This window comes from Perca fluviatilis, chromosome 8, assembly GCF_010015445.1.
Source record: "Perca fluviatilis chromosome 8, GENO_Pfluv_1.0, whole genome shotgun sequence".
NCBI lineage: Eukaryota > Metazoa > Chordata > Actinopteri > Perciformes > Percidae > Perca > Perca fluviatilis.
Genome location: NC_053119.1, coordinates 8,528,050 through 8,554,470, shown reverse-complemented (window position 1 = coordinate 8,554,470; position 26,421 = coordinate 8,528,050). Strand labels below are relative to the sequence as shown.

At 40.0% G+C, this 26,421-nt stretch overlaps 3 protein-coding genes across 13 annotated transcripts in view; 2 read left to right on the top strand and 1 right to left on the bottom strand.

Moving 5' to 3' along the window:
* Positions 1-3,913: 3,913 nt before the first annotated feature.
* lyve1b (lymphatic vessel endothelial hyaluronic receptor 1b) lies at positions 3,914-9,356 on the top strand. Its single transcript, XM_039807408.1, has 6 exons — positions 3,914-4,047; positions 4,792-4,957; positions 6,144-6,283; positions 6,370-6,774; positions 8,301-8,379; positions 9,096-9,356. The coding sequence occupies exons 1-6, from the start codon at positions 3,963-3,965 to the stop codon at positions 9,280-9,282; spliced, it is 1,062 nt and encodes a 353-aa protein (XP_039663342.1). The 5' UTR covers positions 3,914-3,962; the 3' UTR covers positions 9,283-9,356.
* A 1,200-nt stretch (positions 9,357-10,556) lies between these two features.
* c8h12orf29 (chromosome 8 C12orf29 homolog) lies at positions 10,557-17,512 on the top strand. The gene is made up of 7 exons (XM_039807409.1): positions 10,557-10,832; positions 12,928-13,045; positions 13,157-13,252; positions 14,126-14,242; positions 15,189-15,386; positions 16,748-16,917; positions 17,019-17,512. Exons 1-7 carry the CDS (start codon positions 10,743-10,745, stop codon positions 17,190-17,192), a joined length of 963 nt encoding a protein of 320 aa, XP_039663343.1. The 5' UTR covers positions 10,557-10,742; the 3' UTR covers positions 17,193-17,512.
* The window catches only part of cep290 (centrosomal protein 290), a 42,702-nt gene continuing 33,789 nt past the window's right edge, over positions 17,509-26,421 (bottom strand). For 8 of the 11 annotated variants that reach the window (XM_039807393.1, XM_039807397.1, XM_039807402.1 and 5 more), the window contains 4 exons: positions 24,631-24,772; positions 23,438-23,511; positions 21,345-21,439; positions 17,509-18,819 (listed from right to left, as the gene is read on the bottom strand). In XM_039807393.1, coding sequence (XP_039663327.1) covers positions 18,575-18,819; positions 21,345-21,439; positions 23,438-23,511; positions 24,631-24,772 — 556 coding nt within the window. In that variant the 3' untranslated portion in view covers positions 17,509-18,574. Of the gene's footprint in view, positions 18,820-19,745; positions 19,794-21,344; positions 21,440-23,076; positions 23,171-23,437; positions 23,512-24,630; positions 24,773-26,421 lie in introns of those variants that run through there. The other 3 variants (XM_039807403.1, XM_039807398.1, XM_039807400.1) reach the window with 3 other exon arrangements.

The window sequence follows — 26,421 nt, the reverse complement described above, 5'->3', positions numbered from 1 at the left end:
TTCCAGAGCCAGATCAGCGCAGCTTTGTCAAAATGTCACTTCACCGTAATTGGGATGATGCTCTGACAGCAGACGGTGCTCCCAGTTTGTGTTGAGAATGTCATGTGTGATGTGAATGAAGTTCTCAGTTTCACGTCGAGCTCACTGGGGGGGATCCTATCGCCAGCTGAGCATCATTCATTATTCATAGGGTAACATGATAGAACAAGCCTGCATGGGGCAGAGGCACACAGTCTCTGTGTTTTGGTATGAGGGCACCTTTTATCTTTTAAAAAGTGAAATGCAATTGCATTTTGGCATGAAATATTCACAGTTTAGTCACACCAATCAATACCTGTGACATTTTCCGCAGCAGGGGCAAAAAAGAAGAAGAAAAAAAGGCCACATCCCTGGACTTCACAGCCGATCTTCAGGCCTACAGAGCAGTCAGGGCATAGGGGGCTGGGGCAGGGCTAGTGGTGACTGAAACTCTGGAAAATGCAGTGAAAAAAGTCTTGTTGTGTCTTTACGATAAAATTGACATCACTTTTCAGTCAGATAATAGATTCAGGCAATATGTGAGGGACGTTTCTCTCCAATAACTGCTTTGCTTTTTGAAAAGTGCGGCAAGCAGAAGGTGTCATTATGCAGTTGTTTACACTTTGACATAGAGGACCACTGTTCACATCCTGTCTCCAGTCAGATTGCTTTCTTTTAACCTTGACCACAATCTTTCCCAAAACTTAGCAAAGACGTTTTTGTGCCTAAGCCTGAACAAATCCTAACCATATCGGTGGCAAATCAGAGAAGGATAATATGAGTCAAATGATCTCGTCCTGTCGATACGAGCACCAGACCAGGAAAAAAAACATCCGATTTTGTTAAAATAAGAAAAGTTTTCTAATGATCCCAAAAGAAAAGTCCCAAATGATGCTATCATAATTATTGCATAATCATTGGAAATGACACACTGCTAAAAGAAAATCATTAAGTTAATTTTATAGGGATCGCAAGGAACCAAAATATTAAAATAATTAGATTTAGGCCTCCACTTAATACAAAACTACCGCCTCCCCAGTCTGGTCTCTGATCTTCTCAGACTTGCTCAGCCCTCATGCCACTGTTTAGGTGCCCAGGAGCAAGGCACTGCAGCCCAAACTGCTGCAGCTGAGCTGCTCAGAGACCAACAGAGAAGACTGGTGTAGGCTACTGAGGAGCTTTTAGGCATGAATGTAAGTATGGATTAGTAGAGGCATTCCTAAAGAGCATTCCTCATTGGGTAGATTACAGTTAATGAAACAATTAAACTAACAGTAACAATAATAAACTTCATTAACTGAATATATATGCATATGTTTATAACGTGTTAAGACTAAGAGAAAGAGTAAAAACAGACATTTAGCAAAAGTATATTATCTGACAGTTTTGTCTGAGGGAAGAATGCCTGTAATTGGCTTTGGATCAGTGATCTCGGAGAAACAGTTTCATTTACAGCCTCCTCTTGTCCTCGAGGACGACTTTCTGTAATGATGCTGCATGAAGGGAACTGTCACACTTTTATCACTGGATTATGCTTTTCTCCCCCCGCGGATGAATTGAGACTTACACTCTTCCTGACCAGGGAAGTGTGACCAATTAGCTTCTCCTGCAGCTATCTGGGTTACAGCGCTGTACTGTATCCCTTTACAGTCCTCCATGCTGCAGCCTGAAGCAGAAAGGAAGCTCCATAATTCACAGGATATTCACTGGGATATGTTGAACTCCAGGCACCACGGTACAATAAAACATCCTCGCTGTCAGCATGTGACTGTAAATACATCGGACCAACAGAGAAGATCACTTCTCTATTGCTAACAGGCCTCTATCACTCCCAGGCTCAGGTTTCCTAATGCCGAGGGGTCCATAGGTTAGAGGAACACGCAGGCTTTTGATCCAAAGGTGGTTCTGGAATATAATGTAAAATATTAAGCATTAACTGAGCTGATGATGAGATATGATCTTTGGGGAATGCTGTTTAGTATCAACACAGCTGTTAACATTTCTTTTGTATAGAAGCCCCTCCAACACAGATTAAACATGTAAACTATGTCATGTCAATTGGTGAGTTTTATGAATGCTTTATGTCGAACATGTAGTCTATCTACAATAAAAGGTAAAAGAACAAAAACACAATATTAACTTAGCATGTCATATGTTTTTTAAAATGTGTTTTCCTCATCTGTATATGCACAAAAGCTTAATCCAAGAGTGGTGCTTCATGTCACTAACACTGTGGGCCAGATTTACTAGGGAGCTAATGTACAGATATGCAATGTCATGTTCATGGGAAAACAAGAAGTAGATGAAGTGATAAGACAAAACACATGGTTGATATATACACTGCATGTGTGGGACAGAATGTCAAATCTATGCCTGCAGTTATTTGACAATCAGCATTGGTGCACATAAATCTTTAATCTAAAATGTACTGTTTGGATATGTTTCTGGCAACAGTGGGGTTGAGTACTCTCCTCCCTGTTCTATGAATTCTTTAGCACTCACTCAGTCTGTTACACCTGGTCATGTCATGTCAGAACGGTGTCCTTGTGTACAGAAACGACTTTTTTGAATGCATTACTTCGGAGAATAACCTTGCTATTATGAAGGAAATAATAATAATTCTGTGATTTAAGTCATTAAAATTGAAATTGAAATCAGAGTTTTGAGGGGGGTAAAATCTCAATTATTTAATCTCAGAATCCAGAGTTTGATCCCAGGATTTCTGAGTTTTAACCCAAGCCTTTTTTAACGTGGCCCTTATCTCTTTCTGCACAATTCCTAACTTTCCTTCTCCTCTCTTCTGTGGGATCATTCTGTATTAAACTTCTACTGGGTCTGTGTTGTTGAATATTCCTGCGAGATCACTTTGACGTTGCTCTAACATTCCTAAAGGTAGAGTAGTTCTTACATCTGCACAGTAGCCTACTCCTCTAAAAGACTAATGACAAATACAATAATTTTCCTACAGATTATTGGTTAAACTAAAGGTATCTATAAGGCTGCTTGTACAGCCTGAGGACTAACCTCCACTCCCCCTCTCCTTACCTTCCTCTTTCTGACCAGTTTATGCATAGCTCATAGAACACATAAAACCTTATTTAGTGTAATACAAACATTTTATGGTGATTTCGTCAACTTTTATCAAATGTGCAAGCTCATGCAAGCAAGTTTGTGGCAGAGATAAGGGCAATAACGTCCATACTTTTTCACGTATTGGAGGTTTGGACACTATTCCTTTACGTCTGAGAACAATGTGGTGCAACAGAACCATAACGGAATAATACCACCGTTTAACGGACCACAGGAAAGCTAGAAATGATAATAGAAGAAGAAGAGTAAAAGTGAATAAAAAGAGGAACAGGAAAAAAACACAGAGAAACAATGTAGAGGAAGTTCCCTTTCTGACTTTTCCTGTCAGAGTCCTAGCTCTGGAAGATAGATGCTGGCAAAGCAGAAACACTCTCGACCACAAAACTATTTTCAAGTATATTTCTATATCTGTATTTGGCACCAGTTTAAAAAAAAAAAACCTGATACGGCTGATCAGCTCTTTAATGTTGTCTCCTGGTTATTAATTCACTCAAACACCAGTTAAAAGTCAAATTTTTCTGTCATCCTGCTTTAATCTTTCCTGGAAATCCTCAATTTGTTTTTATTGGTTACCTATTTATTTAGTTTGGTGTTGAGTTTGGTATATGTCATATGTCTGGGATTTCATACCCAAACACAACAACGTTTTGGATCAAACACACTGAGAGTCGAGCTCTTTCTCCCTTGGGTGTGTGTGTTATCTCATGAAGGGGCATCAAGCAGATTTGACCTCCGCTTTCCGTTTCCTCGTCTCATCCTCATCACATTTGTTCTGAGGCTTTTTTTCCTGTGCGTTCACTTTATTTGGTTCTTCACCTTCAACCGCTTCAGTTTTCTTAAATTTGACAGAAAACATGGCAAGATTTTGGTTTTTTACTCCACTTTTAATTTTGTCTTTTGCAGCTTTTTTGCTGGCATCGAACTCCAATTTAATGAAAGGTACGTTGTTTGTTTCTGATGTAGATGGGGCACCACATTTAGACCACACACATACTGGACCATTTATGTATTTCATTTTGCTGGTGTGAAATAAATTTGAATGCATGAATGTATAACATATATGTCTTTTCTTTTTTTTTTTGGTTCTTTCATGCATGAGCTTTTATGGTGAAATGGATATTTTAAGGACGCTTTGGCTCTAAACTTCTGCACTCTTCTTGGTTGCTTTTCATGTCACAATCAAAAATGTATTCTACGGTCACAGTCCGATAAAAGCACCAAAGAAACATGAAAAATCATCATGAATCAATCATGAAATATTACAAGTTTAATGTAGAAAATCTTAATTATTACCTTTTGTTGTTTTTGTCTCCACAGTGCCAGAGTTTAATCTGAGGCCTATAACACCTACTGGACTATTTACTTTAGAATATAGTACAGTATGAACTGTAGGTTAACGTAATCTAACTATGAAATGACAAAATCAATATGGTGCATCGTGGTGCTTTTAAAATGGACAGTGGTGCTTTTAAAATGGGTAGCTCACCTGGTAGAGCGTGTGCTCCATGTACAGAGGCTAATTGGAAAATGGACAGTAACACTTTATATGATGTGAAACTTTAAATTTACACAGGTAAAGATACACTTTAGTCCCGAATTAATGTTGTTAGTGACAGAACTCTTGATAAGCTGACAGTCTGACATGTTTATATTGCTGCATGCTTTTTGAATGTGTGTCTGCAGTCCCTCAAAGTCACAGAGCTGCTGGAGTCTTCATGCTTATAGAAGAAGGAGGAGAGTACACCTTCAACTTCTCTGCTGCCACAGCTGCCTGTCCGTTTCTGAACGTCACCCTAGCGACCAGAGCCCAGATGGAGCGAGCAGTACAGCGTGGACTGGAGACGTGCAAGTAGGCTGAACGCATGTGGCGACTGTTCTGGTGGGGTAGGGTACCTTTTTAGGTATTGACTGATACGCAGTGTTGTTATAAATGTTATTGAACCAAGTGCATCATATCACGCAGGCCTACCAATTCCAGCTGATATCTGATTTAGAAAAAAAGAAACAAAAAAACAGAAATGGAAAAAGTCAATTATAATGGTCTAGACTAAAGTCTTGTTGTTCCATTAGGCAGGCAGTGTTTAAAAATTAAAGGGGGAATTCACAGATTTTTAAAAGTCAAGCATCTGTTCAGTCAATACTTGTGAACATCCACCTTAAGCTTGAGAAGTAACCTACGATTTGACATAAGCAAGCCGACTTATTCTAAGCTTTGCCTGGCACCTACATTATCCACAATGCAACTCAACCGTCAACAGTTTAATTGGAGATTTGGGCGTGTTATGCTAGTAGCTGTGAACTTAGCTTCGAGCCACTAACACTAGCCAGCTACAAAGGTCTGGTAATCTTGTTTCTTTCTAACCCCACACCCCCAGCTTTCTTCATTTTTTTGTTGTTGACTTCTCAAATGTGTAGTCTTCAGACCCAACTCATGCTGCCTCAAGTGAATTCAAGTGATTTGTACTGCTCCCTCTGAAGCCTAGCCTGGGAAAACCCTGACAAACTTCCAGCAAATTTGAGATTAGCTCTGCAAGTCAGTCTGGCCAAGACCCCATTCAAGCCCATTTCCAATTTTTACAAACCGAGGCACCAATCACAACCGTTGAGGCGGGCTTTACACAATGACGATAGCGCAGCGACAGCAAGCAGCTTTTTGTTTACATTCAACATGATGGCCACCTGAAGCGCAGCAAGCCGTCGATGCTACGTCACCTGGATCGTTGGTCTGATTGGTTGAAGGACTATCCAATTGCACCCAGAGGCATTTGAGCGGCGTCCATTGGTGACGCCCCTTTGGAAATGGGCTCCGAATGAACCTTTCCCAGACCCACTCTCAGTTACAACTGAGAAGGATCTGGTGTCAACCAGGCTATCTGAAGCCATCCCCAATACCTGTATACAGACTTTGATGTGTAAAATCCGTGTTTTTCCCTTTAAAGTAATCCACATACAAACGCTCGTTTTCACAAACCAAGCTAACTTTTTTCATCGATCCATTCATTTTATTATCTGCACTTTATGTATTATTTTAACAGATTTGGCTGGATAGCTGAACAGATTGCAGTCGTGCCACGACTCAGATCTGACGCAAAATGTGGAAAGGGCAAAACTGGAGTGGTGACGTGGTCCGCCAAGGCAGATCAAACGTTTGGTGTCTTCTGCTTCAATGCCTCAGGTGCTGTATATTCACTGCACTGTGTACTGGATATTCCCATGTGACCGAAATTTAAATGTCAAACTTTTGTTCCTCACTACTTGCAGATTTAGAGGAAACTCTAAACAGATCAACAGCCAGCCCACAAAGCTCCACGCTCCCCACCACGCTGACTGCACTGACCCAAACCCCAACACCTGCCACACCTCGGCTCAGATCAACAACCAAGGGTCCACCTTCAAGAAAGCCAATAACAACAAAAGCCTCTGAGCAGACATCTTTCACTTCTGCTTTCACTCTCCCGATCAAGACAATACATTCAACTAGGATTTCCTCCACCTTCACTACTTCCAAGCCTTTCTCCATCCATATTCCTACTTCTCTTTCTCACCTTATCACCTCAAAACCCACCGTCGATAGTTTTGCCATTTCTACATCTGCCTCCAGTGTCTCTGTTTCCTCTGAGTCAGTGATGCCATGGCCGACGAGATCTGCAAAACTTTCCCTGGGAGGTACTTCCTTGTCTTCTTTAATTTTTTGAATTCAAGTTTTAGTTGTGACATTATCTTGTGACAGTTTACTCAAGACGTTTTCAAATTCTCTGCTCCATTTTAGCTTATTTACTCCTTTCTGTTGTGAAATGAAATTCCAGGAACCAGTTCACAATTCAGATTGCAACTCTTCTCAGAAAAGTTCTCAGAGTAAATGTATTTTAACAGATGTTCTTCCTATTTTACCATAATTAAAATCTATCCTCTACCTGAATATAATGCCCACCTTAAAGCTGCATTAATCAAATGTTTGCCACTAGGGGGCAGAAAAACACCACAACAAGTTGATAGCTGCACATATTCAAGTGTACCTTTAAAAATCTTTAAATACTTGGGCCCTAATTTAACAATCTAAGCGCACAGCGTAAAGCGCATGTGCATTTAGGGAGTGTCCAAATCCACTTTTGCTAGTTTGACGGCGGAAAAAAGGGTCAGTGCGCCGGGCACATGGTCAAAAAGGGTTGTACTTAGTGTCTTCATTCGTTCATAGGTGTGTTTTGGGGCGTAACATGCAATAAACCAATCAGTCATCTCCCATTCCCTTTAAAAGCCAGGCGCGTTTGTACCTTAGCACATTGTTATTATGATGGTGGATTTGGACCGTAATATTTTTATTTGTAATCTTTTGCATGTGTGTGCTGCTGTGCTTCCCTTTGTGTGTGTAACAAGCATAGTGTGGGCGCGCTGTAAAATTTGCCTAGGCTCGTGGCCTAGGCAAATTTTACTAATTCGCTGTTAAAATAACAATGAAATGCTGCGCTATTGACTTTAGACCAGGTTTTTGTTGGTCAATGGCGCGATCACTTCCCGCTGCCTCAAGATAGCAATATGCCAAGAATTCACCTGAACACACCTCCCTGTAAGACCAGCACGCCCATGGGCGCAGAGAGGGGTGCAGGTGCATTTGCTATTTAAACGAAGTGGGCTCTAGATGGGAAACTGACAACTGCGTCGGTCTTAAACTAGCAAAGACACTTTCGTCAGGCTTTGTGCCGCGCTGCGCCAGGTGCAAGATAGGGCCCTTTGTGTCAAAATTGGACACAGGCCATTACTGAATTATGTCAAAAACACAAGTTATTAAATAATGTCAAAAAGCAAAATTATTAAATTATGTCAAAAACACAAATTACCAATTGATGTAAAAAATGCACCAAAATAAAACATAATATATATACAGTATATCAATATAAAGTGTCTTAATATGGTTTAAGACTATCATGATAGATTGATGATGAAGATAGAATTAGATTGTTGTAGGTAGTGGAATTGGTACCATGGTCAACTATCATGGTAACTATAGTTGTGCCATTTGCATATATTTTTTTATACTCATCCAAATATTAATTGATTAAATGGAGGATTAAAATATATGACGATATGGGATGAATTTTGTTTATGAATTGGATTTGAAGTGGTTCATGTAGCTATGTAATATTATAAGATAGAGTTTGTGGTAATCATTCATAAACTATTTATTAATTTTCCAGATGTACCTACAGCACTCATCATTCTTGGCATCATCTTTCTGCTCCTAACTGCAGCAGGCGTCGTGTGGTACTACAAACTGTGAGTCGTGTTGTCAGATGTCCTGCAATACTTAAAGGAATACACCACCGTTTGTTGAAATAGGGCTTATCACGGTCTACCCTGGCTGTAGATAGGTGGGCCGACGCATTTTTTGTCTCAGTGCAAGTAATTAAGTTGTTTTTTTGTTTTTTGTTGGCTCACTTTTACTCACAACATGCTAACCGGCAACATAGGATTCCATTCACTACGCTAAGCTAACTAGCGGCGGCGCTGCCGGTGTTGCACCGGACTAAAACGATGCATGCACAAAAAATGCGTTGGCCCACCTATCTACAGCTAGGGGAGACCGTGATAATCCCTATTTCAACAAACAGTGGCGTATCCCTTTAAAACCCTGTCAGAAGCAGCTTTCCCCTCGATGAAACATACGATAATGATTTGGAAACCAAATGACCAATGATTGTTTCATTTTCATCCTGGAGGAGAGAAATAGTATGAAACCATGGCTCTACTGTCTCTGTAGAGCTTTATTGTCATCATTATCGACAGACTAGAGGCAACTATTATGTACTATATACTATATTTGTATTCTTTATACTTTGTAGTAGGAGGCAGTTTAACAAACTGCTACCAGAGAGGAACATTTTCTTATAACTTCTCAATGTTTTTACTGTATTTAATATGCTTTTATTAATCCATGTATATTGTGTTTCTAATATGCTCCCCCCCCCCACCCCCTCTCCTTTTGGAAAAAGGAATATTTCCACCTTTTGGTCTCAGGGGCAGCAGAAGGACGACATAGAGACAGAGATGTGGAAGCACACCGACAGCGAGATGGACCTGCACAGTCTACATGAAGGAGAAGAAGAAGAAGAAGAATCAGACAGGAAGTACTCCAGTGATATCACGCTGTGTGTGCATCCAGACATCAAAAGTTTATAGCTTCATGATATTTCATATTTCTGTGGGGGTTTACTCAAGTCGTTTCAATAAATTACAGCCACAGTGTTACCTGATAAATGTAAGTAAATGTTTCAAAATACATATATAATATCTATAAATGCTTTGATTGGTTAGCTGTACTTTTCTATATATATATATATATATATATATATATATATATATATATATATATATATATATGTGTGTGTGTGTGTGTTTGTGTGCGTGTGTGTGTTTGTGTGTGTCTATTTTCCAGTGGATTATCAGTGGTGGACAAGTACATTTACTCAAGTACTGTGCTTAAGTACAATTTTGAGGTACTTGTACTTGAGGAATTCCATTTTCAGTTACTTATACTCCTACCCCACTACATTTCAGAGGCAAATATTAAAATTTGTACTTGACTATATTTATTTGACACATTTAGTTACTACTTAGTTTACATCTTCAGGTTGTTAATATATATTATCAACATATAAAATATGATACATTATTACAGATTAAGCCACCCAGCAGTATATCAAGTAGTTAAAATTAGCCCCAGCGTTACCAGCTTTAACATTTAAGTGATGTACACATTAATTAATCAATTACAATCCAATAATGTAATCTATATAATTCTGAAATGTGCCATTCTGCATAATGAGTAGCCTACATTTACTTTTGGTAGGCTATACTACACTTTTACTTAAGTAAAAATGCAATGCTTGACTTTTACTTTTAACATTTTAATTTCAAACTGGGGTATCTCTACTTGTACTTAATCAGAATCTGAATAGTACAGTTAAAGTACTTCCTCCATCGCTGCTAGTTAGCTCTTAGCTCTTTGATTTAATTAGTCCATTTAGAAAATAGCTCAATAAAGTTTTAAATTAAATTCATTAAATGTTGAATACATTTAATGGAATTGAACTGAGTTATTTGAGCTAAATAATAATAATAAAGAAAACCTAACAAACAACAATAGAAAACAACAAACAAGACAAATATGACTGGAAAGTGTGACCGTTGTGATGAAATATAGACATTGCAACATTTCATTCTTTACTATCTAAAATATAACTTTGTCCACATATGTATTTTAACAAGATGTTTTTTTTTAAAAAAACTGGAAAAAGGGGACAATCATTAATTTTTTTTTACCATAAAATTACATATATTTCACAGAATTTATTGTGACCTAGAGATTAAATACAAGCATTCTGCTCATATTAATATATTTAGAGATATCCCCATCCACACAGCCTAGTGGCGCTAATGAGCCATCTCATTGTTTGCCAACCTACAAAAAAAAAGAGAAGAGAAGAAGACGCGCGTTATCCATGCCACATTCATGCTAACCTACATCCATGATGCTAACACGCCTTGGGAAGTTGTGCTCTGCTCAGCGATAAACGTAAACGAAACGTTACCGGGAGGGCTTCAGGTGGATATTAGAAAATACAAAAAAAAATAAAAAAATGCGGCGTCTGGGCTCTGTTCAGCAGAAGATACCGTGTGTTTTTCTGACGGAGGTGAAGGAAGAACAGTCCAGAAAACGAGACTGTCAGGTGAGCGCAGCTGCAGACTCCTCAGCACTTGATTTATATGTACAGTACGAAACTGCTGCTGATGCTAGCAAGAACCAGGGTCGGCCATAGACTGTACAGATAGTCCATAGGGTGGACGTTCTTATGATACATCCACGACGTTAACACAGAGCATGCAAGCTAAAGAAACAACACGTCCTTTTTTATCCTATAGACCTTTTTTATCCTATAGACCTTTTTTATCCTATAGACTTTTTTTCACGGCAGACATGTTGACATGTCACAGTAGGAAAAGCACAGGTGTATACAAACCCATTAATGATGGCTGCATCCCACTTAGGAGAGGCCCTGGTATTGTGCATGCTGACTCACTGAAACAGCTTACTGGGACACTTGATGGAATCGAGCCATCATTAAGGTTATCAATTTCAGCTGTGCTTTTCCTACTAAGTCAAAATGTCTGCTGTGGAAAAAGGTCCATTGGACGCGGTGCTAATGATTTAATGCACTTGCTAATGGTTTTAACGTTGAGGCATTTTCCCCTCTCGTCAGTAATGAAGCATACATGATGCCATCCATCCTCCATCCTCCTTTGCTCTTGCTTCACGTGTCAGACAGTGGTAGATATAATGATGAGATAAATAACAATTCCACAGTGTAGAAATACTCCCATGTTACACTAGAAGTCCAGCAGTCAAATGTGTACTCAAGGAAAAGTACAGAAATATTGGCATTGAAATATACCTAAAGTACCAAAAGTAAAAGCACTCATTATGAAGAATGGCCCTTTTCAGAATAATGTTTATTGGATTATAGTTATTGATACATCACTGTAATGTTGCAGCACATCCTCACATTAGAAAAGCTAGAAGCAGCTAATAGTTGTCATTTTGCTTGATCATTGACTTAAAAACAATTCATAAAAAATCTTGATTCTCTTGATCGACTTATCTATTAAAAGAATAATTGAACATACAATCTTTCAGTAGCGGTGTAAATCACAAGTTTTATCACGATAGGATCTTTGGACAACGATACAAACAAACTATTCTTTTTTTTAATAAAACGAAAAATATAAAGTGGGAATTTCAAAATAAAGGTGCACCTTAAAGAGAATATGTATTGATATTTTCACTTTGCACCGATGATATTGGATCATTGAAGATTGAGTCGATATATATCGATCCAGACGGATGCATCGTTACGCTCCTTCCAGCCAGTTAAATGTACAGTACTGGGACCGTCTTCAGGGCAGTGTCAGCAGTTAACCCAAGGGGTAAAAGTTATCAAGACAATAAATCGTCTTCCTCCCCCCCAATAGCCTCGTGAGACCGTCCTGATCATGCGAGCTCCAGTTTTCCACTCGCAGATCAGTCTGGCATCTTGAGATAGAGAAAATTTGGAGCCGTTAGCCAAACGACCGGGCCAATCAGCGTTAGTTTTGAGGTGGGTTAGGTGGTGATAGACAGATTGTTTATCCAATCAGCTAACCAGTATTTTCAGACAGCGGTAGCCCCAATTCTGTTAGCCACTCGCTAATGCTTTTTTTCTCTTGGATCCTTCTTTTGGAATATGGTCCAGGAACCTGAAATGGTGCCTTTTTATTCCTGAATTCTCGTTACACAAACGGCAAATATCCTTTACCGACATGTTGCTTGCTTGCAGGAGCTAACAAGCTATGCTTTGCCTACAGCAGCAGGGGCGGGCTTGTGGTTGTATTTTCATATGCTTCGTGGATCTGATTGGTTGATTTGGCCCGTCTATCACCAACATAGGTGATAGACAGATGGTTCATCCAATCAGCTAACCAGTATTTTCGCCCCTTCCCAAAAGTTCTCCAACGGAAAGTTCCCAGATGGATATGCTGAGCAAATGCGAAGCAATCCATCTGGCGGAGTCAGGTTACCCCCCCACTGGATATATAGTAAAAGTGATCTGGGCTGATCTCAAAATCAGATTATGTTTAATATGTGGATGATTTATTTCTAAATAACATGTCATGTGGGTATTTTACACTAAAGTTAAGATGCGTGGGTAAAGGAATAACTCGTGTAATGTAGTTTTTCAGTTGTTTTCCTTTGAACTTATAATGGTTAAACTCTGTGTCTCTCTTCAGCAATTTCAGGTTGTTGCTACAGAAAACGTGAACCCGGTTGCTCTGGAGGCCAACATTGATTGTGCGTTCGCCACAGAAAAACTAGATGGAACTTGCTGTTATGTTACAATTTATAAAGGTGAGTATGAAAGTGACTTCTACAAGTCCCCTTTATTTGTTAATTTTGTTAATTTTCTTGCAGTGGAGATGATTCACTCTGAATGATGGTTTATTTATTTTTTTCCTGTAGGACAGCCTCACCTCTGGGCTCGACTGGACAGGAAACCCAACAAACAGGCAGAGAAGAGGTTCAAAAAGTATCAGCACTCTCACCGGAGCTGTAAAGGTATTTTAGCGTCCGTTACCAGTGCTGTACATGTAACGAATGTTGCTTAGGGCTTTACCGATTGTCATATTTTTATTTATTTTACTTTCGAAGCTTCTATTGAGGTTTTCAAATGAAGCTTTAAATGTCCGTCATCATATTTTATGACATCATCCTAACAAAAAAGTAAAACCCCTGAAGAGAATCCTTGATTTGGTTATATAAATGTAATCTATGGTGCTGCTTGACTGCCACAATAATACAGGTGCGTGCCTCCTTTTGTGTTCGGCAAGTGGGAGAGCAAAAGTTTTTTTTGACCCCAGTGAAGATGTTGTTGTGTCTAAGTGACTGATGGCAGCAACAAGCTTTGACATTGGTCCAGTATTAAGCGAGATTGCTGCAGTCAGCAGTGGCGAAACAAGCTAGAGTGGTGCTCATAAGTTTATGAACCCATGCTAAAGTTGACTAAAAAGAGGAATATAAAAAATCATCTTTTAAAAATTGTTCTTAATGCCTTCATTAAAAAATGTGGAGAAATCCAACCTTCAAGGACACCAATTTTCTATGTGAATGAATAATGTATCGTGAATAAATAAATAAATGTTCTTCCTTAAAATACAGGGGGCATAAGTGTATATATACCCCTATGATAAATTCCCATAGAGGCAGGCAGATTTTTATTTTGTGTTTTTATTTCATGGATCCAGGATACTATACATCCTGATAAAGTTCCCTTGGCCTTTGGAATTAAAATAGCCCCCCCACATCATCACATAGCCTTCACCATACCTAGAGATTATAGGTGTGCACCAAATCTTTTGTTCAATACTTTTTTTACACCACATGTTGGATGTTTGCTTTATTTCTACAGGAAGGTTTGTTGTTGTTTTTCAGGTTTCACGTGGAACGTAGAGTGCGATTTTAAGACGGTGCCAGAGGCGTGGATCCCAGCCCACAGAGTCAAACATCACAGTGGCCGTCCAGTGCCTGATGAACACGGACACATTCCAGGTCCTGAAGTTTCACCGTTACTCATCAAATAAAGATCATCTTAAAAACTTGACTGCAAATGTGCCATTGCAGGCTGCATTATTTTAAAGGTGCAGTAGGTAAGCCTTATAAAACTAACTTTCTGTCATATTTGCTGAAACTGACCCTATGTTCCAGTAGAACTACATGAAGCAGGTAATTGAAAAGGCACCACCTACAGCCTGTAGTGTGATTTGCAAAAATCCACCGCTCCCTGTTCAGATGCACCAATCAGGGCCAGGGGGGTGTCTAACTGCACGTCAATCACTGCTCATACACATGCATTCATTCTCCCTGTGGCGGGAGGGGCTTATGAGACCGTTTTGGGCTTTAGCGGAAAGGGGGGAGGACATTTTTTTGCTAAGTCCTGGATCTTTACAATCCTACCTACAGCACCTTTTAACCTGATGGAGGATTATCTTCTAAAGTGATTATTATTATGTAGCGGTGTGGGACAAAAACCAAAATCTTAAACAGTAACGCACGTTTCATTTTCATAAAAGACAATGACCTCACCCTGCATCCCAGAACAGTTTCAGCAGATGGTACAGAAAATGGATGAATGCTTAACTAGAATTTGGAATTTTATTACATTTATTGTAAAGGTTATGATGGATTCTGGGTTAGCAGTGTGATCATAACCATGTGTAGCTTATGCAGAAATTCAGGGTGTACAAAAGGAAGTACCTACAGTAAAATTACCTGTTCCCAGGATAGGCTTATATTGAATTTGGTATACAATTATCAAATGTACTCTCAAAGGTTTCTGTTTACATAGATGAGATAAAGAGATACAAGTTTCTGGATTCCATTAAGGACCAGCAGTATTATTTCTGACACGGTGGACATTTTTATTTTTTTTTATTCTGTCATTGTGGACGATGCTGCCCGCAGAAGTAGTGATTTTGGTCCTTGTTCATTTGTTCAGGATGGGTTCCAGTGGAGAAGGACAACAAACAGTACTGCTGGCACTCCTCTGTGGTGGATGATGGAGTCGGGGCGGCTCTTGTTCTCAGGCCCTGCTCCGACGATGAAGACCTGCTAGAAATAGCAGCGGTCCCGTTGGCCGACCTCCTGGAACAAACACTGGAGCTCATTGGAACCAACGTCAACGGAAACCCTTATGGTAATGAGATACTGTATTTTCCTTTTTCTTTTTTTTTTCTTAGTTTTTGGGGCTTTTTCCCTGTTATTAGATGGTGAAAGTGGGGGGAGAGAGAGGGGATGACACGCAGCAAAGGGTCGCAGGTCGGATTCAAACCTGGGCCGCTGCAAAGGGTTCAGCCTACACGGGGCGCACGCTCTACTGGGTGAGCTAGAGGCCGCCCCGTGTACAAAGCCATGGTATAAGTATGTGGGGGGAAAAAAGCCATAGTATGTCGAGGATTAATAGCAAAGATTAACCATCATAGCGTAAAATACAGTTTTACTGTCGCTGTTACGTGAACGGGGCATAGCAGAGAGACGGGGCGAGAAGACGCCGCCAGCAATGCCCTGAAAGCGAATAAAGCGATAAAACTGTGGAACACTTTCACGTGTACGGTTTGCATCAGGTGTGAAAACCAACTGTACCAAAACACGGGCTTGGTCTACTATTTAACGCAACATAAAAAAGTCATTGTATCGTATGTTGAAACAATTCATAAAGTCAAAGTATACTATGTCATTAAAAAGTCATAGTATAGTGGCGCCCTGGTAGCTCACCTGGTTAAAGGAACACGCCGACTTATTGGGAATTTAGCTTATTCACCGTAACCCCCAGAGTAAGACAAGTCGATACATACCCTTCTCATCTCTGTGCGTGCTGTAAAGCTGTCTGACGGCTCCAGCGGCATCAGCCCATCACAGAACAGGCAGGTGAATGGTTCCAGTAATCCTACTGCTCCGAATAAGTGACAAAATAATGCCAACATGTTCCTATTTACATGTTGTGATTTGTAGAGTCACAGCGTGTACAAAAAACAACGTAACATGAGACACAGCCATCTTCTAACCGTAAACAAACCGGGAACTATGTTCTCAGGCGGAAGAATATAGTACTTGGGCGGAGTGATATGCTCGCAGCAAGCCTGTCTGAGAATATAGTTTCCAGTTTGTTAGAAGACGGCTGTGTCTCAGGTTACGTTGTTTTTTGTACACGCTGTGACTCTACAAATCACAACATGTGAATAGGAACATGTTGGCGTTATTTTGTCACTTTTGTCACAGTTCGGAGCAGTAGGCTAGTTGGAACCAGTTACCTGCAGGATCTGTGCTGGGCTAAGCTAATGCTGGAGCCGTCGAGACGTTACGCCGCAGCGGAATGAAGAGAAGGTATGTATCGACTTTGTCTTACTTGGGGGTACGGTGAATCTAACTAATCATCGGCGTGTTCTGTAAGGTTAGTCATTCAGGAGTTTAATGTTTTAATGGGGACATTTCAACCATATCAAGACATTCTATGGGAATTATTTATTTTATGGTAACAAAGTTGTATTGTTCCAACAGGATTGGGGAGTAAGAAGCAGCCTGTCCACTGCCTGGTGTCACACGGGAGCGTTGGAATCAGAAACCCCCCACCGGTGGACTTCCAGCAGCTGTGCTCCTGGTTCCAGGAGAGTCCGGAGGGCCGGGTTGAGGGCATCGTCTGGCATTGCAACGACGGCACACTCATTAAGGTTCGAAAACTTACCAAAACAGTGTCCGCAGCGTTGATCAAGATGACTCCTAACTGACCATATTCAAACTATTTGATAACCGCTGGCTGTTGTGTCTGTAGGTTCATCGTCATCACCTGGGACTGAGGTGGCCCGACGGGGAAACCTGCCTTGGGGACAAGTCGGTGGTGATTCATGTCGATGAATCCGACAGCAGCCAGGACTTGTTCACATCCTTCTCCAGACTTAACGGACACTGTTTCAGTCGGCTGCCGGACATCCAGTTTGACTTGTAAACACAGTCGGAGACAATGAAACTTTCCTTTTTCTTAAGCTTCTGCTGTGACCCTGACGATTTGTCACGTTCACAATAGCTGCCAGATATTTTTGCCAATATAATTCCAGATGGGTAGGCACAGAGGAGTGTATAAAGCCTGAAGAGGTTTGACATTTGCTTTGCAGAAATGTGTACAGCTTTAGTGTAAAAATGACTGACCAACTGGACATTTTTAGCAACTTTAAGTTGTTCAAAATGTTCCATTAATATACTGTAAATATTGTATGTACTGTACTCTGATTGCTAAATGAAGAATAAATGACAAGTATGAAACATTTGTATTTAACTGATTTTTATTCAACTATCGGATTATAAAAGCGACTTTGACAAGACATAGAAAAACAATGTCAGAACTGTAAAAATACAGAGAAATAAATAAGCCACATATTAACAGAAAATAGCTGCCTTATGGAAGAAACTTTAGGAGCTACATCATTTGACTTTTCCGATAAACTATTTACAGGCTGTCCTGAAAAAGAGACATTTTTCATTATCAAGTACAGTGCTACTATATCGATATTGAATATCTAAAGTTGAATTTTTCCGAGACCTTTAGGGCTGGACATCGTTTGAAAAATGTTACAAAAATATATAAAAATACTAATGCCAAAACGATACCAGAGTTTAAGTACCAATGCCTAAATGATACGGATTTCAGTAACTTATTTTGTCCAAACACTAGCAGTCCAAATAAGTCTAAAAATTATGATTTAAATCAGGAACTAAGAGTGAAGAATAAGTAAACAAGATTACAAATCTGATCAGTAGGGATGCTCAATATATTGATGGCCCATTAGTAAGAAATTAAAAATAGTTATTGTTCCGATAATGGAATTTCAGCACACACGTTATTCTGCTTTTTAGTAGCCGATACATGCTTGTCAAAAAGGAGATATGGTCTACTATTAATGAGTCTACATATACAAAAAAAGTTTGTGATAAAATAATGTATTTTTATTCTACGATGGGTGAATGCTTTCTAAATATTTTATATTAGAAACAATATATTTATTGTCCTCTTCACAGTTGTAAGATTAATATTACTGGTATCAGCCACACAAAAAAAAGGATACTTGTTGATAATTGCCCTGAAATTCCCTGTTGGTGCATCCCTACTAGTCACATATTCAGATGCCAAAGTTTGGTGCCTGAGCGTTTTAGAAACTCAATGATACAGACTCACTTGCCTCAAGACCAACATTGTATTAAGGGTTGATACCCAGTCTGAGAGACCTAAATTGAAACCACCCTGTAAGTTTGAAAGATGGCTAACCATAAAAGTACATTCAGGTGTAGTTTTAACAGTCCTAACGTCTTTAGAAAAGGCACAGTAACCCTGAGTTAACTGATGGACACGTTGGGCAGTTCAGGTTTTACACCAAACTGATGGCACACCTTCTTCAGCTGTTCCTCCAGCAGAATGTTCTTCTTCACCTCCAAATTGTAGTTATATTTTAAGTCTTCAATCTCTTCAAAAAATGTCGGGTCAAAGTTCTCCAGTTCTGTCTTCAGCTTTATGATCTCTGTTTGAAGTGTTGTTTTCTCCGTTTGGGCTGCCTGCAGAAGTTGTTTGAGCTTCCCGTAGTCTGAGAATACAGCAAGAGGGACACCCGTTTCTCTTCATAGCAAATCACATCACACACATTAGTTTGTCTGGCGAACTTAAAGGTCCCATGGCATGAACATGTCCCTTTATGAGGTTTTTTAACATTAATATGAGTTCCCCCAGCCTGCCTATGGTCCCCCAGTGGCTAGAAATGGTGATAGGTGTAAACCGAGGCCTGGATATCCTGCTCTGCCTTTGAGAAAATGAAAGCTCAGATGGGCCGATCTGGAATCTTCTCCTTATGAGGTCATAAGGAGCAAGGTTACCTCCCCTTTCTCTGCTTTGCGCGCCCAGAGAATTTGGCCCACCCATGAGAGAGAGAGACATCATGGCTTTCAAACGAGCAAAGTGGCAGTTGGTCAAGGCCACACCCCCACCCTCCACCTTGCCCCCCCCTCTCCTCCTCAATAGCTACAGACACAGAAATGGCACATCCTAAGGAAAGCTCATTGTGGGACTGGCTCTAGTGGCTGGAATTCTGCACCAAGGCTGAATTTCGGGAAAGAGACTTCAGATACAGTATTAGGGGACCACTAAGGCCTATATAAAAGAGACTTAAGATACAGTATTAGGGGACCACTAAGGTCTATATAAAAGAGACTTAAGATACAGTATTAGGGGACCACTAAGGTCTATATAAAAGAGACTTCAGATACAGTATTCGCTACGGTCTACATAAAAGCATCCAAAGAGCACCATGTCATGGGACCTTTAAAATGATGCTGTCATAATGTGTGATGTCATTAAACTGAGACTCAATTACCTGAACACAGCCGATTATAAAGAAGACAGCTGTCAGTACCCGATCCGTTCCACCTGCACAATCCGTTCTGCGCATGTGCAAGATGACACGTATGCCATGACGTAGGCACAGATGATAATGCTGCGTTCATGCCACCTCGAAATAACAGGCACCGCCCCACTGGTTACGTTGTTTCTGCAGCTAGATTCAGTCTAAAATAACGTTAAGTCAAACTTAATGGGAAAAGCAGGCTACAGCTAAATTAAGACATTACAGTAATAACAATAAAGACAAGTATTGAGTGATTGTATTTTAAATGAGCACAAGTAAAGTAGAACTGACGTAACAGCTGTTATATATGTGACGTTTATTTTCAAGTTTTATTTTGAGGGGTCTTTTAAAGTTTACATGCTGTCTCAGCTAGCGGTTAGCCAATTAGCTGTTAGCTAAACTAACATTAGCTTAACTGTACAGGCTAACGGCAGACCGCTGCAATCAGCTAGCCGTTAGCAAAATAAACCGTTAGCTAAACTAACGTTAGCTTCCCGGTGGAGGCTAACGGCAAACTGCTATAATCACCTAGCGGTCCGCCCGAATTAACCGTTAGCTACGCTATAATCACCTAGCGGTCCGCCGAATTAGCTATTAGCTAACTAACGTTAGCTGGAGGCTAGCGTGTGAACATCTTGCGCATGCGCAGAACGGATCGTGCAGGTGGAAGCGGTGCCGTTATTCCAAGGTGGTGGTGGAATATGTGTCAGTACCCGATCCGTTCCACCTGCACAATCCGTTCTGCGCATGTGCAAGATGACACGTATGCCATGACGTAGGCGCAGATGATAATGCTGCGTTCATTCCACCACCACCTTGGAATAACGGCACCGCTTCCACCTGCACGATCCGTTCCGCGCATGCGCAAGATGTTCAACGCTAGCCTCCAGCTAACGTTAGTAAGCTAATAGCTAATTCGGCGGACCGCTAGGTGATTATAGCGGTAGCTAACGGTTAATACGGAGCCTCCCCCGGGAGGCTAACGTTAGTTTAGCTAACGGTTAATTTGGCTAACCGCTAGCTGATTGCAGCGGTCTGCCGTTAGCCTCCACAGTTAAGCTAACGTTAGTTTAGCTAACAGCTAATTCGGCTAACCGCTAGCTGAACTTTAAAAGACCCTCAAAATAAAACTTGAAAATAAACGTTAACATATATAACAGCTGTTACGTCAGTTCTACTTTACTTGTGCTCATTTAAAATACAATCACTCAATACTTGTCTTTATTGTTATTACTGTAATGTCTTAATTTAGCTGTAGCCTGCTTTTCCCATTAAGTTTGACTTAACGTTATTTTAGACTGAATCTAGCTGCAGAAACAACGTAACCAGTGGGGCGGTGCCTGTTATTTCGAGGTGGCATGAACGCAGCATTATCATCTGTGCCTACGTCATGGCATACGTGTCATCTTGCACATGCGCAGAACGGATTGTGCAGGTGGAACGGATCGGGTACTGACACCAGCATGTACAGATGACATGTAGCTCATCTACGTAAATCATTGCTCTTCAGTGTCAGGTTAACAATCAGAAATAGGTGGCTGTTTCTCTGTTAACAGCAACTCTCAACGGACTTCTTTGCAAGCCTTTTTATTTTTATTTTTTTTCTTGATAATAAAAGATCTTGATGTTGAGAAAAAATTACAACGGAATTACTTAAAGAACTCAAATCTCACACAGCTTCATTTGCAAGAAATTAAGTGTGGAAGTCTCACCTGGTTTAGAAGTCGTTGCGCCGTATCGCTCGGTGTACTCCTTCAGCCGTTGGTTCAGTTCTGTCTTCTCCTTCTCCAGCTCCGTGTTGACCATTCTGAACACAAGACAAACAACATTCAGATTTCAGCCAAAAACTAAATTCCAGGTTCACGGGATTGGAAACTATTACAACATTTTTTTTTTTTTTTTTTACATTTTTCAATGTTTTCTTTTTGACCTTCTACACTATGGGCCCTATTTTAACGATCTAAGCGCACGGTGTTAAGCACCTGGCTCAGGTGCGTTTAGGGAGTGTCCAAATCCACTTTTGCTAGTTTGACGGCAGAAAAAAAAGGGTCTGTGCGCCGGGCGCATGGTTCAAAAGGATTGTACTTAGTGTCTTCATTAATCATAGGTGTGTTTTGGGTGTAACATGCAATAAACCAATCAGAGTGTCATCTCCCATTCCCTTTAAAAGCCAGGCGCGTTTGGACCTTATTACATTGCTATTATGATGGCCGATTTGGACCGTAATATTTTTATATGTAATCATTTGCATGTGTGTGTGCTGCAGAGCTTCCCTGTGTGTGTGTGTAACAAGCATAGTGTGCACGCGCTGTGCACGAGCCTAGGTGCATTTTACCAATTCGCTGTTAAAATAACAATGAAATGCTGCGCTATTGACTTTAGACCAGGTTTTTGTTGGTCAATTGCGCGATCACTTCCCGCTGCCTCAAGATAGCAATACGCCAAGAATTCACCTGAATTCACCTGGGCGCACAGGTGCATTTGCTATTTAAACGAGCGGGCGCTGGACGAGAAACTGACAACTGCGTCAGTCTTAAACTAGCAAAGACACTTGCATCGGGCGTTGCACCGCGCCGGGTGCAAGATAGGGCCCTTTGACTTTATTTCCGACATTCTGACATTTTTTTTGTCGTACTATACTATGACTTTTTCTACATTTTTTCAAGATACTATATCATGACTTGTTTTTTAATTATTTCGACATACTATGACTTTTTAATTAATTTTTTCGAGATTCTGCACTGACTTTTTTCTGATCGTTTCAACACTATAAAATTACTTTTTTATTTTTGACTTTTTCGACATACTACACTATATTTTTTTTTACTTTTTTCACCATACTACACTATGACTTTTTTTATTACTTTTTTCGACATACAATATACTATGACTTTTATAATTTAATCAAAGTACTATATTATGACTTTTAAATGACTTTTTCAACATACTATGACTTTATATATATTTTTTTGACATACTATACTATGTGTTTTTATAACTTTATTTTGTCATACTATACCAAGAATTTTTTTGGACATTCTCTACTAAGACGTTTATGAAATTTTTCGACATACTATATGAAGACTTTTTGTGACTTTTATCAAAATGCTCTACAATGACTTTTTTCGGCATACTATAACTTTTATGAAACTTTTCGACATAGTATGGGTTTCTATAACTTTTTGATCATACTATAGAATGACTTTTCGACATAGCATACTATGACTTTTTTATGATTGTTTTCGACATACTATACTATGGATTGTTTCAACATAGAGTTTTTATGACTTTTATGAAAAGTTTTTGACTTTTTTTATTACTATTACTGCAGTAGCTCAGTCCGTAGGGAGTTGGGTTGGGAACCGGAGGGTCGCAGGTTCAAGTGGACTGGTAGCTGGAGAGATGCCAGTTCACCTCCTGGGCACTGCCAAGGTGCTCTGGAGCAAGGCACCAAACCCCCCCCCAACCGCTCAGGGCGCCTATCCTGCAGTCGCAGCCCACTCACTCTGACATCTCTCAATTAGTGCTTGTAAAGGACCTAAGCATGTGTGTAGTGTGTAATAACAACAGAGTGTAAATTGATCAATAAAAGAGTATAGATTAAATAAATTATTAAATTGACTTGACATAAATAAAAGACATTTTCACCATAAATTGGTGCATAAAAAAAATATCAGAATGCAGGAAGTCTTTGGTGCTCAAATTGTCCTGGGGGAGGACCCCCAGACCCTCCACTACATATGTGTCCCCCCCCAAAGGCCCATTCTGAGCCAGGTAAAAACTCTGCTATTACTCATTAACAAACCTCATTGCCTGGAACTCTCTGGTGAGTCCCCCTCCTGTCTTTGCAGCAGCGGGGAAGCTTTTTAACATGTCAACCTAAGAAATGACAAATCCATTAATTATACAGCACTTTTCAAAACATTGATAACGTTCTTTGTCACAAACACAAGCTGTACAGCAAGACATGAATATATGGGGTTTTCTTTTAAAGGAGAACTCCATCCTTTTCTACATGTAAAAGTCTGTTTACTTGTCATAACTACTCAGCCTGTGAAAATAATGTATAATGTCTTCTGTGACTTCTTTTTGTTGGAGCTTTCCAAAGTCGGTCTCAGCTTGGACTTGGATTTAAACAAAGATTTGGGGTTCGGAAAATGTGGGTAAGCAGGCAGGGAGAGTCTAACTACAGACTATTGAGTTGCATTATGGGAAGGGGAGGATCCAGGAAGCTTTGGAGCTTGTTTTATAGGGACTAACAGTCAGGATATCTGCTGCTGCATCGAATTTGACCATTATTTGGTATTATTCTTTAATGAATCCATCTCTCGATGTCCCTCGACTTTAGGAAAGTGCAGCATTTAATGGCTGGGACACTTATATAACATCGGTAACTGCAAAATCTACTCTAAGACTAGGCACTTTCTAAAAAACACCCTCTTTAAATGACACACATGATTGAACAAAAGCAAAAAAGCCATCCAGTCTGGAGCAAATCAGTTTGAACCCCCCTGAGCAACAGACTGAGCCCTGAACTTTTTGTAAAAATAGAATCATGGCAAACTGTAACAAGAATATTACAATAATTAAGCAGCAAAAAATCTAGCTCCTCTGGCACCACCTACAGCCTGTAGTGCAATTTGCAAAAATCCACCGCTCCCTGTTCAGATGCACCAATCAGGGCCGGGGGGGGAGTGTCTAACTGTGTGTCAATCACTGCTCATGCACACATTCTCCCTTGTAGGGGGAGGGGCTTAGGAAACAGTTTTGGGCTTTAGTAGAAAGGGGGGGAGGGACTGAGAAATTGTCACTGTTCAAATTCTTTGGCTTAAGTCCTGGATCTTCACAATCCTTTAATACTTGATTCCATATTTGACAAAAGCCAAATCATGAATCCGAAAATGCGATCCAGTTTGTCAAGAGCTGAGATGGCAAACCAACAGTGGTTAGCCTGTACTTGAACGTCCTCATGAAATGAAAGAGTGAGTTAGCGTGTACCTGATCTTCAAGTTGCCGGATGTTTATCTGAGCTCTCTCCTCGCGCTCGTTCACCTCCTTCAGCTGGTGTTTGAGTTCAGACAGACTGGAGGTCTTCTGGGAGAGCTCCTTCTCCAGCTCCTTCATCTTGTTCTCAAACATTCTGCGCATGGAAGAGAAACAACAGCTGGCTCACACTATGTAAACGGCACTCGTAGCCTGGAGCTTCTACAAGTGGAGGACACAGGGCCGAGGTTTTGAATCCCAGAGCTTATCTGGCAAAAGCCTGAGTAGGCAGGAGGTAACGGAGGCTGGGTTCTTCTTTAATGCCTGTCCCGAACGTGTACAGTTCATCAAAGCTTCGAAAGCTATTACATTTGTTCTCAATAAGACTAATGGACTGGATACTAAAAAATAGGGATGGACAATATATCTTTTTAAATCGTCACTGTAATATCAACTGGCACAATATACACATTGCGAAAGTCTGCGACATATCGAAAAAGACTTTTTAGATTTTTTTGTTGAAAGAAAATATCCGTAAAACACTGCACTTTATAATGTACTATATTATACAATCAACATCAAAAGTTTGCGCTAAGATCATTGGTCAACCTGCTGCACACTCCTTTCAAACAATCCACAAGAAGAGCATGCTCAGACTTGCTAACGGAATCTCTTCGGACTCCATGCATGTTTTAAACTATGAATACCAACTTTTGCCTTCTAACAGGCGATTTAGAGTCCTTTCGTTTAGATACCACAGGCTTAAGGCCAGTTACACACTGGATGCGTCGCGCGAGCGTGTCAGCTGCGTGGCGTGTCCGTTTATATTTCGGCTCCCACGTTAACAGGTTAGAGCTTACGCACTGAACCGACGCCTATTTTTCACGCGATGTCATTTAGACACAAATACATATTAATAAATGACATGTTGATGTTTGAAAGTCTCTAGGTTTTGATATAAATGCAGATATAAATGTAATTTAAAAAAAAATCGATTTTCTAACATTGCACCTGTCAATACAGAACAAAATATACTGTCGCCTATTTTGCCGTCAATACTGCCGACGTGGTCTTTGCTGTAATCAAATCAGTATATATTTATGTTTAACATGGTATTTCATTTTATCAATGGGAAACATACATGTGTCCAGACAAGGCTAGCAGCAGCGCCGCGGCAGACACGTTTCTGGTGTGTAAAGACATAGAAAAATCCACCCAGCTGACACGCAACAGAAACGGCAAGCTCACTCACAACCGGCCTAAGAACTCCTTTACTCTATACATCAGCCCATCCTGTTGCAAAACCAAAATCAGTTTGCTGCCAATTAAGATCTGGATCCGAGGATATCATGAAACATGTTTCTTTGCCATGACTTTTGATACGTCTTCATCTTTGTACTATATGTGTAATTGTTGTCTAGCTCTGTGTGTATTTTTCTTTTTAATTTCTTCTTTAGAGCGGAGCTGCTCAGGAACGCAAAATGAAATTTTAAAGTCCTATCGTATTGTAAGCGTCAATCTTTATTTAGTGGTGCCTTTATATGTTCAATATGTTCAATAAAAGGATGTTGGAAATAATTTCCCTTCATTTGTTTTAAATTCAACAAGCGAGTTGTTGTATTTTAGCAGAATACTGAAAGCAGCAGAAATGCAGAACTGAGTACACTTTAATGTCTATTTATTAATCACAAGTAATATCATTATCGCGAGATTCAACATACATATATATATACACACACACACACATATACATATATATATATATATATATATATATATATATATACAGTGCCTTGCAAAAGTATT